The sequence below is a fragment of the Typopeltis vanoorti genome, chromosome 9 (genome assembly GCF_054136105.1).
Source record: "Typopeltis vanoorti isolate ZY-2024b chromosome 9, IOZ_Tvanoo_1.0, whole genome shotgun sequence".
Taxonomy (NCBI): domain Eukaryota; kingdom Metazoa; phylum Arthropoda; class Arachnida; order Uropygi; family Thelyphonidae; genus Typopeltis; species Typopeltis vanoorti.
The window spans coordinates 84,559,173-84,573,778 of NC_143557.1; the positions used below are offsets into that span (position 1 = coordinate 84,559,173).

The following is a 14,606-nucleotide window of genomic DNA, read 5'->3' on the forward strand; positions in this document are numbered from 1 at the left end:
GAATCCAAATCATGACTCCTGCTTGTGCTCTTTGCTCTCTGTCAACTCCACTGTATATCACATTAAAATTTTCGGTTCTCATGGTTCCTTTTAATTTCTTTTTTGTTTCAGTGATTACTGCTATTTTAAAATTTCTTTCATTTAATAACTGGTCTAATTCTATTTCTTTATATGCTATTCCTCTTACATTCCAGTTTGCTATGTGTATTATATTTTGTCGTTTCCATTTTTGTTTTCCATTTTCCATTCCAGGGTCGTTTCCCATAGATTCAATCCGATTATCTTTTTCTGTCAGCTTACAAGTATGGTTATGTTCTCCATATCAGGGGACTAGCCTGACGATGGAATAGTTCAGTGGTAGGGCTGCTACCTTAAGGCTTCTGAACTCACCTTCTTCCGAATTTAAACCCATAGGAGGAATAGGGTATATTGAAGGGGAAAGGGTAGATTATAGAAGAAATATAGTAAGGTTTATTGAGAGGACATAGTTGTAAGGCCAGAAATGAAAAGACCCCATGGCCCTCGAGTACTCTAATAGCACAAGGGTCATAAAGTAAGAAGAGTTGGCTGATAAGGCCTTATAGGAAAGATTAAAGTAAGTGGGTCTTCCTCAAAGTAGAAGAAGGAGAGGATAGATCCAGCTAGGGGTCCATGGGAGCGCCGCTTCCCTTACAATCAAGATGATTGCCCCTTATGGCCCTGTTGGTCCACGTGTCCTTATTCAGTATATTCGGACCACCCCACCATATATATATACACACACACGCACGCGCATGTACACACACACGCACGCGCATGTACACACACACACATGGTGGGCTCCCCTATCTGCCACCCAGGAGACGCGCTCTCTAGGGGTTACAGTAAGTAAAATTAAGTAAGTAAAAAAGTAAGTAAAATTGTTATTTTTTTATAAATATTCTTGTAATTTTTAATGAATATTGTTAAGTAGTTATGTATCTAATTATTGACCTCTCTCGCATTCAAAGCGGCAGTACGTGTCATTGCAGGTTCTTACGCATTTATTCGTTTTACTAACAAGCGAGAGTGGTGAGCGCTCCGATTCTGATCTGTGCACCGCTTTGATAATGGGCTATATCTTCGGGAATTTTTCGAATTTCTTGATAAAAAGTTAGGAACAGATTTTTAAAAGTACATACTTTCAGAAAATAATATTAAAAAATTGATTTTTTTGATCCTCTAAATAGTACTGCCTCCTTAAAACTATCAAAAACTTACAAATTAACAAAAAGAAAATGCCGTAGAGGAAAAACCTGACGTGATAGAGAAAAATGGGTTTGATATTTGAAGTCAGTGCACCCAAATTAGTAAAATACAAGTCTCATATAAAAGCCAGCAAAAATTGTGTTGGACTGTGTTATTACTGATTAGAAATAGTCAAGAACACATGGTGATGCATGTGACCAAGCATTGTGCATAAATGACGTTTACGTACATCTGCATAAAGGTGTCTAATTCAGCAGCCAGTATGTGTATAACAGTGCTTTCAGCAAGTTTGAGAGCTGTATAAGTTGAAGTATTCTCTGCTTTTCCATATCTGTTAGTACTCCTAAAGAAATCTTTTGGTAAAATAAATTTTACTTTCCTGTTTATCAAAATACTCTATTCTCACTGTAGCAAAGTTGACAGCTGCATGAAGAATGTTATAGTAGATAGTTGGCTGTAGATGTATTAACATACTTAGATGTTTTGTGGTGGATATTCATAATTGTTTCATCATATAAAAATGTCCCAGTCCTGAAGGTACTTCAGGTGCAAACTTTGTTTGCTTACACTTGGATAAAGGATTAAACCAAGTATATAATTTCTTGGTATCTTTAATTTATAGCATAACCAAGTGAAAAACTTTCAACAACTAACTTCAATCCAGAGTATTATAATAATAAATTGAGACACCTTTTGGTAACTCGTATGTAAAAATATGATTTCTGCATTACTTCAACCTTGGTATCTCCTCACCTCTGGATCTGGCTCCCACTGATTAGACCTCAATAAAGGTCGAAACCGGTCTGGGTAGTGACCCTTCCCATAATGCACAGCATTATACATGTCCGCAAGGAGATGTGCTTTGCATTATGGGATACTAAGGCAAGTGATGTGAAGTCATACCACCTTTACCACGAGTTGCCCCAGTCCTGAAGTTGCTTCAGGTGCAAACTTTGTTTGCTTACACTTGGATAAAGGATTAAACCAAGTATATAATTTTTTGGTATCTTTAATTAATATTAAACTACATTTCCTGAAAAAGATTCAATATTTTAAATGAATTAATTTTCCTCTCTGTCTATATCCTAAAATGTGCATATTAGGTGTTACTATAATTTTAAATTTGTATCCATATTTTGTTGTGTCAAATAAATTTTTGTTAAAATTTTTATTTTGTCAACTTTATTTTAAGATTTATTTTGTCAAATATTTTTTATATCAATAGTTGTCGAGGAAATTTTATTTAAAGAGTTTTTATTTTTATATGGGAGGTTAATGTCCCGGGTTTTTTTACATGGGAGGGTTTTTATATGAGGGGTTTAAACATGAGGTTATTGACAGGGGGGAGGTGATTGTCCTCTTACGGATTTATATATATATTTTAAAAAAGCTCAAAAAAATCAAAAATAATAATTGCATATTGTAACATAAAATATATTGAAAGAAAGCAAAAGTCACCCATAGATATCTAAGTTTGTCTGAAAGCTATTTTAAAGAATCAATGAAAATTATGTAAATATTTCTGATTTAAATTGGAAATTGTTATGTAACTGATAAGAGCTGATCAACTATCTTACCTATTGGAACATTAACAGAATCCAATCATATATCTTAAGCATTCCACTTAAAGCACATTGAATTGATTATCATTGAAATTGCATGATCAAGTGCATGCTAAATTATTCCATTCTTACAGAACAGTGAACCTGATAGTGATATTAGCAATTATGGTTAGTTGAGTGGATAGCATTTCCACTCTCCAATCAGTTGGCTGTGGTTTCAAATCATACTTTAGACATGGACATTTGTGAATGTCTGGATGACAGATACATTTCATCTCCTGGTGTGGTATCACCATCCTGCTTCTCGAAAGCCAGAATTAGCTTGAAGTTCCATGATTGATCTTTTGAACAGCTGCTTTGCATTATATAATCCTTAGCCCATCCAAGGATGCAATGTGATATAGACTTTACCACTTTTTGTGGATGAGACTGGTATTAAAAAAATACATAAAAAATAAGTTGTCTAATTTCTGTTACTTCATTTTTTAAAATTGAATTTTATTAGTATTGTGGGTTGTTTATAGTGCAGGAAATTTTGTTTTCTTTTTATCATTAACGCTTTAGGTTTGAGTTTGTAAACATAACTTGACAAAACTTACAAATAAAAACTTACATCTTGTAAGTTTTAGAAAATGTTTCTGTTTAAATAGGAAAATCATAAGACATTTTATGTGAAACATTTTATATCTTTTATTGGTGTGTGGGTGGGTGGGGGTATGTATTTTTGAATATTGCCAAACATTCTTTCTTTCGTTTAGGAATATTCAGTGTTTGATGTGGGATTAAATGAATTTACAACCAGCATACTATTTTCAAGTGTTTTAAACTGTCCTGATAGGTTATAAATTTATCCATTTACAAAAATGGACAGCAGGAAAATAATCCCATTTTCTTCTTTTTTTTTCTCTCACAACTTTAAACATTTAAAGTCTACTGTAAATTCCTGAACGTGGATTCTCTTTCTAAAAAAGTTTTCATTTTCAGTTTTTTCAGGAGCCATTTTTAACTGCATTTGAAGTGAATGAAAAAAAGTTTAAAAAGAATAAAAATGATGAAATTTCAGAAGATTCACAGACAATTAAACATTTATTGAAATACTTTGTGGATAAGGACCATAATGAAAAGTAAGCTCTTATTTAATTTGATTTTTCTTGTATTATCAATATTTTTTAATGTGTGTTATTTTATGGGTTATATGAAATCCATTTAAACTTCTTCTCAGAAAATGTGTGACTTTAAGGAATACTTATGAAGGAGATCCCTGGAATGTGATGGAGCTAAAAACTTAATTGAAAACAGCTTGTTATAAATTTTTTTCCTTTAAAATATTTTTGTTTAGCTTGAAAAACCATTGATAGCTTAAGTATACCTGTAATTGGTACGTAGGCTCATTATCAAAGTATCAGCGTCCTGGTTCTCAGCTTTTTTTGTTAAGAGAAAAACCAATTCATAATCTACATCTGAATGGTGGATGAGCCATCTTGAATTCTGTTTTATCAGTAGTTTAGAAAAGTAGTTGATAAGCCTAAATGCAATGTGTGCATATGGCTATTGTTTAAGATTTAGCAGTACACAATGAAATGGAAACATTTTTGAATTTTGCTAATTGTGAATCTCTCGGCACATGAGTAGTACTTGCAGGTGATTCCTTCATTTCTGGATTCATTATCTTGCATGGAACTGGCAAATATTTTTCTCTTCAAGTTTTTCTTTCAACAAAACAAACTAGTGACAAAATTGTAACAAAACCCAGTCGTGAGAACGTGCACACAATTCACAGAATCTTCACATTACTGATTTCTATGAGATCTTGATATTAATTCTATTCACTTGTTTCCTTTTTTTGGGAGTTATTTTTTTAAAAAACAAATTGAATATATATAAAAGCAGAATAATTCATAATAAATAAATTCCTGAAACAAAATAATGTTAGTAGAATTGCTGTAAAATATCTTAGTTGATGGAGCCTCCATAGCTAACTTGGTATAGATGTGTACTTTGGTTGGAAAGAACCAGCTTTGGTTCCCATCTATAATGTGGGGAATCTTTATCAGGTTTCATCAATCAAATGGTGAGTTAGCCAGTCTCATATGGAGGCGGAAGGTTTTTCTCCCAGAAACTCTGTTTTTTGTCCCTCAGAAAGTCAAACTGGCCCAATGAATACTTGCCTTAAGGAATGCAGTGGAGTAATTACATGTCAACTAGACTAATTTATTGTGATCCCTAATCAGGGGACCTTCCATCCCTTAGGATGGATAGGTTTGAGAAGAAGAAGAATCTTAGTTGAAACTGTGTTGACATATCACATGTACTGTGTAATGCCCATCATAATCTAATTTTGTGAATTTCAGGCATTTTTTAAAAGCAGACCAAGCCAGTTTAGGAAAAGGCTTGGTTTTTGCATTGAGTTGGACATCATACCATCTTTGAAACTGCTTAAAGCTTATGAGTATTAAATTCTGTATATAGAATTTTTGTTGGTTCATAGATCACCTAATATTTCTCATTTTTAGTATGATAGGCCAAGCCTGATTTGTATGATCCTTCTTCCTTGACACATTCTTTCATTTATATTTCTCCCAAACATTATGACCTCACACAAATCAAAAGCATGTTTTTTTCCTCTCCCCTACTAGTTTCCTGTGAACAAAACTAGATTATGATGCACACCAGGGAGCACAGATCACCAGTGATACATTCATGTTATGTCAGCGTGATATCACAAATTCAATAGCAATTCTATTATTGTTGGTTTATTTTGGTTTCAAGATTTGTTTTTATGTGAATTCACTTAAAAAAGACAACAAATCATATTCCTGAAGAAGTATGCCCTAAATATGTAGGAAACCAGTAGAATAATAAAACACTTCTTGAATATATGTTGTTAAATAATCTTTATTTAACGCATTCACGCTAGGCACTGTACAAATTGTTTTTGCACATTGCCTGGCTGATATGACAGGTTGATATATCAATCTAGTTCTGTGAAATTCAGGAGGAACACCTACTTTTTTTTTTTTAACTACATGGTGAGTGAAGATTAGCAACAGTCATTCCTAATCTAGGCTGATGAATTAGAACTTTACAACTCTTTATATGATCTCTAATAAAGAACAGACTTTAAAATAACACCTAGTCTTTTTCCTAGTGGTCCCTGTAAATAAAGCCTGATGTGCACTACCTGATTTGTTATACAGTGTAATCCTAGTACTCAGTTAAGTAGATATGACAGCTGCTTTCCTGACCATAATGTGAAAAACTAAGTGCAAGGAACCTAGTATACTGTGGGATAAAAAAAAAAAAAAAAAATCTTTTGGAGAGTATAGAAACATCAGTAACTTGCAAACCAGACAGATGTAAACATGCATCTGTCTGCACTGATATCCTTGAAAATGAAGCTGTTTATAACTTTTCAAGTGCATAAATTGATTTATAATTTAATTTAGGCTTTTTTATGTAAGAATTACCCCCATCTCCATTTTCATTTATTATTAGAAAGCTAACCTAAAGTATGCCAACTTTCCATGACTTATGGTTCTTATCCCCCAACCAAATTGCTGCCATTAAGAATCTGACTTATGTAATACGTCAGCTGGCTATCCAGCACTTGCACTTGGCTACCATTAGCAAGTTAACTTGCCATGTAGCTCAGAATAGCCTGTGTAGAATTTTTCATTAGTGTATTTTCTATAGCAAATGGGTGACCTCCTACAACTTGGACTATCATTTCAAGTATTTTACAAGTTTTTTTCACGGACAGATCATAGATATTTAGTCATGTTATACCAACATTTTAAGTCAGTAAAAATATAGTTGGCAAGCTAAATCCCAAATTGCTCTCCCATCCTCATTTATTTAATATCACAGTAAATACCTACAGGAAGGTGAGGATTGGTTGTTAGGTTAGAAGTTCGGTCATTTTTCTATATTCCTTTTATGATCCCAAGACAATAAAAAAAACAATTGTTTTTGCAATAGGATTATTCTTATATGAACTTATTTTTTTTTATAACATTTTTGGCTTATGTAATTTAGACAGTATTTATTGTCATGTGTAATATATAATTTTATTCCAATGATCTGATTCAAACTGAACTTGAAGAGAGTTTACAAATTTTAGTAGAGATCATAAATACTGAATTTCATTAAATTCCATTTAATCAGAGTGGAGTTACTTTTTCAAATCTTTTTTGAAAAAATTTGAAAGTAATTACCATATTTTTCCGTGTATAAGATGAACACTACTTTTTCAAACCCAAAATTAAGAAATCAATATTTTAAACATCTCGACTGTCTAATCATATACTCAGTGGGAAGAGGTCTAAACTGTCTCTCTGAAGCTTTATTTCCATGCTCTTTTGCATAATTGATGACTTTTAACTTGAATTTTGAAAAATATGACAATTTTTTTTTTATTTTCGGACATTTTTATGGGCTAGTGCTCAAAATATTGTTAATGCATTAACTTACCACACCAACGAGTTGCAGACATATAAATGCTTTCAGAGTTCTGATTGGTTTATTCAGAATCAGCCGTTAATGACATCAATCGACAGAGTTAACAAAGGCTAGTGATTGACGGAAGTCTGTTCATGGAGACAAGGTATCAGCAGTTTTTCCACGGCAACCATGGGTCTCTCAACTGGTTACCCCTGTGTATAAGATGACCCCCAATTTTTGGTCTAAAAATTTTAGAAAAAAGTATAGTCTTATACACAGAAAAATATGGTTCATTTCAGTAATATCTGCTGAAATGTTAAAGGATAGATCTCTGAATCCTGTTCCAAAATCCAAATATATACTTTTTTAAGCTACTTCAGGCCTCTAGTAAGCAGAAACTGTGCACTGAAAGTTATTCACCACCAAGTTACTTTTGCAACAATGTCACTGTAGGATTTGAATCCGTAGGATCAAATATCGGATAGCAGAGAAGTTATCCACTTGGGCCAAATAACCTGCCATAGTTGATCTTCTTTGCAATTACTGCAACAAATATATACAAGAAATCAGATATCTTGATCTGCATCTACCAGATCATCTCCAGTGCATTGACAATTCAAATAAGGTAGAACAACAGTGGATTACAAAATAATATAATCTGTGGGCAAGTATCATGTGGTACAGAAGATTAGCGAGATCTAATTAAAAGTAGAAGAGTTCTTGACCACAAGATTCTGCAATCAGTTTTGACTCCATGCTGTACTAAACCAAATGTCTCAGGCTTATTATAGTTATATACAATTGATGTACTAGTAATCTTTTCTCAGCTAAATGTCCCATCTGTCCAAAATAAAAGATGACTGTTAAATAGTAATTTCTATCCTTTATAATACATTACTTTACTGTTTCTTGAATCTATCCTTTTGCTTACTTAAAACCTTATACAATCAAAATCCTACCGGCTACTCTATTGTTATGTCGCTGCTTTCTCTATATTATATCTTGTTCTACCTCTATAATAAATCTCCTAATCTCCTGTCATGCCCTTAAGATATTAATTCAGATCTATCTCCTCTTCGGATATTGGCAAAATTTATATTTTGCTGCGCCAGCCAATATCCTATAACAGAAGAGACTCTTGTTCAGGGAAATATTTCTAAATTCTAAAGGGATACACACAGTTATTTCATCTCACGCTAGCGCTGTGCAGATTCAGTTAGCAGTCGTAGACCGAATCTCACTTAAGAAATTATATCTAAATTCTTTCCTGCCAAAAAGGTTCTATTTCATAAGTGGTGGTTTGAATTTGTAATCAGGTATAAGGTACAAAGCATGTTTATTGGAAAAACATAAAACATTTACAGCTATGTAAGTTAAAATACTCAATGGATCAAAATTCACTCTAAGTTAAGGGTTATACTAAATCAGAATGAATCAGAGCAAGTTAAATCCTTCAATTATGAAAGGATAAGATTAGGTTTAAACATAATACTACTACTATATAATTCCTTTCACAAGTTATTCACAGAATACGCATTGAACTCTTTCATTAATACTCTATCAATAATTATCTTAATTCTAAATTTCATTTAAGCAAGTCTAGCCATTCACAAATTACTGCCTATTAACAACTCTTCTTTGTTCCACAAGGGCTTAATTAATTCAGTCAAATTCTCACTAAAAGGTCAAATTCTTACTAAATTCTCTCTACTAGTGTCCTTTAGTTACAATGCACACAAATTTCTTGTTCTTCCAAACGAATCTTAACATAGAACGAAAACTTTTACATTACCGGATTTTCAGATTTCATGCCGCCATCTCATGTAGGTCTGGATTACCTTACTGCATATTCTTCAGCCGCCTTTGCGCCTGGCGATGTACTACGCTTTTTCTTCTAATCGTTTCCGACTGTTGCGTGTTGTCTACCGCTCCGCAGGAAACTTTCTCCAATGGGACATTCTGCTAAGGCTCAATTCCGCATAGGCCATCATATCGCGACCAGCTCTGCTTGAAAATCTTCAAGCATGCTCAAGAAAAGAACCTGCCATCCGTTATCACCATAGTCGGTCCACCGCTCTCTCACAAATCCTCCGACCAACTCCTCCTAAAACTCGAATCCAGCAACCGAAGATCAAAAGGTCAAAAAGCCCCCTAAAACGGCGTGCTTCATCTTTTATTCGCCCTATTCGGGCACCCTCTATTCGATGTGGGTTTCACACAAGACCTACACTCTCCCTAACCTGTCAGGTTACATCATTCTAGGTAGCCGCTCTGACGTCAATTTTCTAAATGTAGGTATAGCCTCCATTGCTACGCTCGACTCGTACAGATTATACGCGATTATTCCGGATTACTACTTATAATTTTTCTCAGAATTTCACAATGTACTAGACAGCTTACTTGGGAATTACAAATAACTTAACAATTCCCTTACACAATTGTTACTATTTTGACACAAAATTATCTGCTTCTCATTTCAGTTATGCAGGAATAACTCTCACTACATGGCACACATGGACTACACATTATTACAAAACATAAAACAGTACTTCATAATTATTAACTGATGTGCAGATATCTCCTTAATTAGTAGTAGGTATCATGTTAAATCCTGAATAAAGAATTTACTTGTAAAGCTCTCCATTCAGGATCTAACATGACAATCGCAGGGAACTTGGTTCATGGCAGGAAGGGAAAGAGATCATATCGATCATACAGACAAATCGGCCCTTCAGAACACATGCAATTTACAGACAAAAAAAATACTAGCTGTGGTGGTGGTAGGCAGTAGATGGTGCTGATGTAGATGATTGGTAGTAGAGGATTGGTGGAGATGGAGAGTTGTACTCTAGGTGTCCTCCCGCAATGAGTCTTCAGACTCCTTGGAGGTGTCACGAATAATAATATATATACTTGGTGGAGGGTAACTGGGAGGAGAGTTTGTTGAGAGGAAAAAATGTAGGCACTAGATTGTTTCTTGAAGATCTTCAAGATTGGTTAGAGATACCAGAATTGGAAGTGTCTTATACTGGTTCTGAGATGTATATCATCTATGAGGAGAGAAGTTGTTCTGTTACATAATACATTGGATGTTGTTCAGTTCTAGTTTGGGATCATGGGGGTTGGAGCAAACAATGTAAGCGTGATTTAATAAGATTTTGATGCCTATTTCATGAGATGGGTGGTCTATCAAATATTGCTATATGTAGCAGCCAGTGAATATATTTGTTAAAGATGTAGGTAATTCAGTATGCCAGAAAGTGAGTAGAATATCAAAGACCAATTTTCTGTCCTTTTCTCTTTCCATGATAGAAGTATTAGAAACAAAGGGATAGAGTTTGTTGCCTTAGTCAATATATTGTGAGCTCCCATTGTAGGTATTACTGAGACCTGGCTATCAGAATCAGACCTATTAACTGGTATTGAGTGTCATGGGTACAGTATTTTTAGGAAGGATAGAGAGGAGGGAGCGTGCTGCTAATGATATCGGATGACTTAAATCCAGTTAGAGTTGAGACCTATGATTGTAGTAATACTACTAACGGTATTTCATGTGGCAGTGAGCTTAAAGCCATCTGGTGTGAGGTGGAATCTAACAAGACAAATTACATAGTGGGGTGTTGTTACAGACCTGGAGGATCGGGTTGCTGGTGATGAAGAAATGCATCACCAAATAGAAAAGGTGAGCACGAAAAAAATAATCATAATGGGAGCCTAATTATCCAAATATTTATTGGGTAGTAGTAGAATCTCATGAGAAGAATGAAAATACATTTATTGAGCTATTGCAGGTCAACTTCCTCAAGCAGCATGCGACAGAAGGAACTCAAGGTCAAAGAGTGTTAGATTTGATTATAGTGTCAAAGGGCGTTTCAATTAAAGACGTAACTATTCTGCCTTCAGTTGGTGACAGTGATCATGCGGTACTCACTTGGGAAGTGACTAAGTTGATGAATGTTCCATTCAGAAAAGGTTACATGCTATGAACTACAAAGAAGGAAATTATGACCAACTGAGGTTGGTCATAATTTCCTGCTCTGAGTTCAGTGGAATGGGATCGGTTGCTGGATGGAAAGAATATCGATAATGAATGGGAGGCATTTAAACAATACTTAAATGACGTGATATCAGAATGTGTCCCGAGAGTTCGAAGAATAAATAGAGTAGGAGTCAATTGGATGTGTAATCTTATTAAGCAAGAGATTCGTAAGAAAAGGATGATGTGGAAGGAATACCATTTGCATAAGGATGATGTCCATTATGAATGTTATAAGCAGCAGGCTAGAATAGTCGCAACTGTTGTACGGAAAGCAAAGTCTGAGTATGAAAAGAAACTGGCTCTGCGTGCTAAAGACAACCCAGAAGAATTCTATTGATATGCTGCAAGTAAAAGAAAGAATGAATATGAAAGAATAACTCTTCTAAATCCAGATGGTGTGAGGGTTACAGATGCAGAAGATGTTGTTTAATTAATGAGTGCCCATTTCATTAAAAGCTATCAACCTGGTGAACAACATTGAGCTCACTAGATGAAGAAACGCACGTGTGTGAGGCCGAAGTAATTTATTATATACATTTTTACATTTTTAAAATTATTTATTCTATACAGCATTTAAGATTTATATATATACATGTTAAAAATACCAAGAAATTTTATAAACTTGGTTCTAATCCTTTTTTTTTTTTTCAAGTAAGCAAACAAGGTAAGCTAAGTTTGTGCCTGAAGTATTTTCAGGTCTGAGGCAACTCATGGCAAAGGTGGTAGAAGCTGATCACTTGCCTAAGTATCCCATAATACAAAGCACATATCCCTATGAACATGCACAATGCTGTGCATTATGGGAAGGGTCACCACCCAGACTGGCCTCAACCTTTATTGAATTTTCAAGTACAGGTCAGACTCCTAAAAACTCAACATTGTTCCCCTCAGTAACAGGCTCACCCTGCCACTGAGAATTCAGTTTTGGCTCTACCCCATGGCAGGCTCACCCCACCAATGAGCAGAGCTGCTCATTTGCTCATATATCATCTGAGGGGTAAGCAACAGCATGCCTCAGTTAACTTCATGGGCTACAGCATTGTCATTCATTACCCCCCCACTCTTCCCCCAAGACCTGGGTGACAGCAACAGCCAAACCTCTAATGGGCTACATCATTACCATTCATCACCCAAGCTTCCAACTGGTTTTGACCTTTATTGAGGTCTCATCAGTGGGAGCCAGATCCAGAGGTAGTGATACTAAGGTTGAAGTAATGCAGAACTTATATTTACCTGTATGAATTGCCTCAAGGTGCTTTGACCTTATTAAATAAAAATCTCCAGATGAGAGAAGGATGTAGAAAGTTTTTTACCTTGGGTGTACTACATGTTAAAGATACCAAGAAATTTATAAACTTGGTTTTAATCCCTTTTTTCAAGTAAGCAAACAAGCAAGTAAGCTAATTTTGCGCTTGAAGTATTTTCAGGTCTGAGGCAACTCGTGGCAAAGGTGGCATAAGCTCTGATCACTTGCCTTTAGCCAAAGATACCTCTTGGTATCTTTAATGTATGTTACACCCAAGTTAAAAAATTTTCTACCTCATCCGAAGATTTTTATTTAATAAGGTCAAAGCACCTTGTGGCAACTCGTATAGGTAAATATAAGTTCTGCATTACTTCAACCTTGATATGACCACCTCTGGGTTTGGCTCCAACTGACCTCAATAAAGGTTGAGGCCGGTATGGGTGGTGACCCTTCCCATAATGCATAGCACTGTGCATGTCCATAGGGATATGTGTGCTTTGTATTATGGGATACTTAGGCAAGTGATCAAAGCTTAATGACACCTTTGCCACGAGTTGCCTCAGACCTGAAAATACTTCAGGCACAAACTTAGCTTACTTGCTTGTTTGCTTACTTGGAAAAAAAGGATTAAAAACCAAGTTTATAAAATTTCTTGGTATCTTTAACGTATAGTACACCTAAGGAAAAAATGTGTGTGTGTGTATTATAGAAAATCAGCAGAATCATCACTTCTCTTGATTAATTCCTTAATAAAAGTTATGGTTATAGTTTTTTTTTAGAATCTGATTTTGAGCATATGCAGTAAACACAGTAACTCCATATTCATTTCGTCATGAGGTATAACTCTTAAACAGGACACTAAATAAAAAAATAAAGCGTCTTCTAAAGAATATCACACACTCAGCCTACTAACTTGGATAGTTAGCTTGCTAAAACAGTGTAAATCATAATACAAATCGTGGTAAAATTTGTTTAACTTCATTTCATAACGATAATAGAAGATCTCTATTAATTTGGAATATACCGTATTTGCCGGCGTATAAGACGCACCTTTTTTCTTTGAAAATAGGTCTGAAAAACAGGATGCATCTTATATGCTGATACTCAGATTTTTATTACTTTCCTTTCTGGAAATTTTCTCTGTTCCGAGTTACGCGATTTCTTTCTTGCTTCCTTGTGGTATGTGAGAGCATTCCAGTTAGGTAGAGTTCAGTGGATGTGCATGCGTTGTCGTCATCGATCACAGCTGTGTTCCTGTTCGTTTAAACTTTCCAATTGTTGTCGTGGTTGTTGTGAACGGTGATAATTTTCTGCCGTTAAAATTTCTCTAAATTTCTTGGCAAATTATGGCTGAAAAACGTCGGCATTGCTACAGTATTGTATACAAGCTGCGTGTGATTATCTATGCTAAAGAACATGGAAACAGGGCCGCAGAGAGGCATTTCGGGCCAACCTCAACTGAGAAAATAATAAGAACTTGGCGGAATCAGGAAGAGGATCTAAAAAATCTATTTTTCTTAAAAAATGTGTACAAAAAAAGGGGGTGCGTCTTATATGCTGGCAAAAACGGTATATTCCAGTTGTCCTCACCTCTCTCTTCTCTCTCTCTCTCTGTACAGTTTTTTAATTAATGCATTCATTTGAAATGTATTTTCTAGTTGTCCTTAGATCTTTCTCTCTTTGTATGTATTATGTTTCAGTCATTGTCTTAGAAGGTTACAGCTACTGTAACCTTCATTTAATATATCTATCCATTCATCACCTAACCAGCCAAGTACAGTTTAAAAGTCCTCTTAACATTAATACTTTAGTCTGTGTATGAGTGTGCGTGCATGCACACACACCATTCCCTTTTTTTCAATGTGAAGATTACTTATTTTAAACAGCAATTTCTCATATATATATATATATATATATATATATATATATAATTGATGATGATGATACACACACACATATATATATATATATCGGCATCATCAATTTCCTGATATGTACCCTCAAGGGGTGTTCTATTGCCTTTTTTCTCTTATTCAGTTTCTTAATTTTATTTCTTTATCCTCTTTTGAAATGGTGTTGCTATTTTTAATGA

At 34.7% G+C, this 14,606-nt stretch overlaps 1 protein-coding gene across 1 annotated transcript in view; it reads left to right on the forward strand.

The window, feature by feature from the left end:
• Positions 1-14,606, forward strand: part of vir (VIR_N domain-containing protein) — a 630,458-nt gene that overhangs the window by 118,410 nt on the left and 497,442 nt on the right. The window contains exon 8 of the mRNA XM_090397685.1: positions 3,774-3,913. Within this exon, the coding sequence (XP_090253811.1) occupies positions 3,774-3,913 (140 nt within the window). The remainder of the gene's footprint in view (positions 1-3,773; positions 3,914-14,606) is intronic.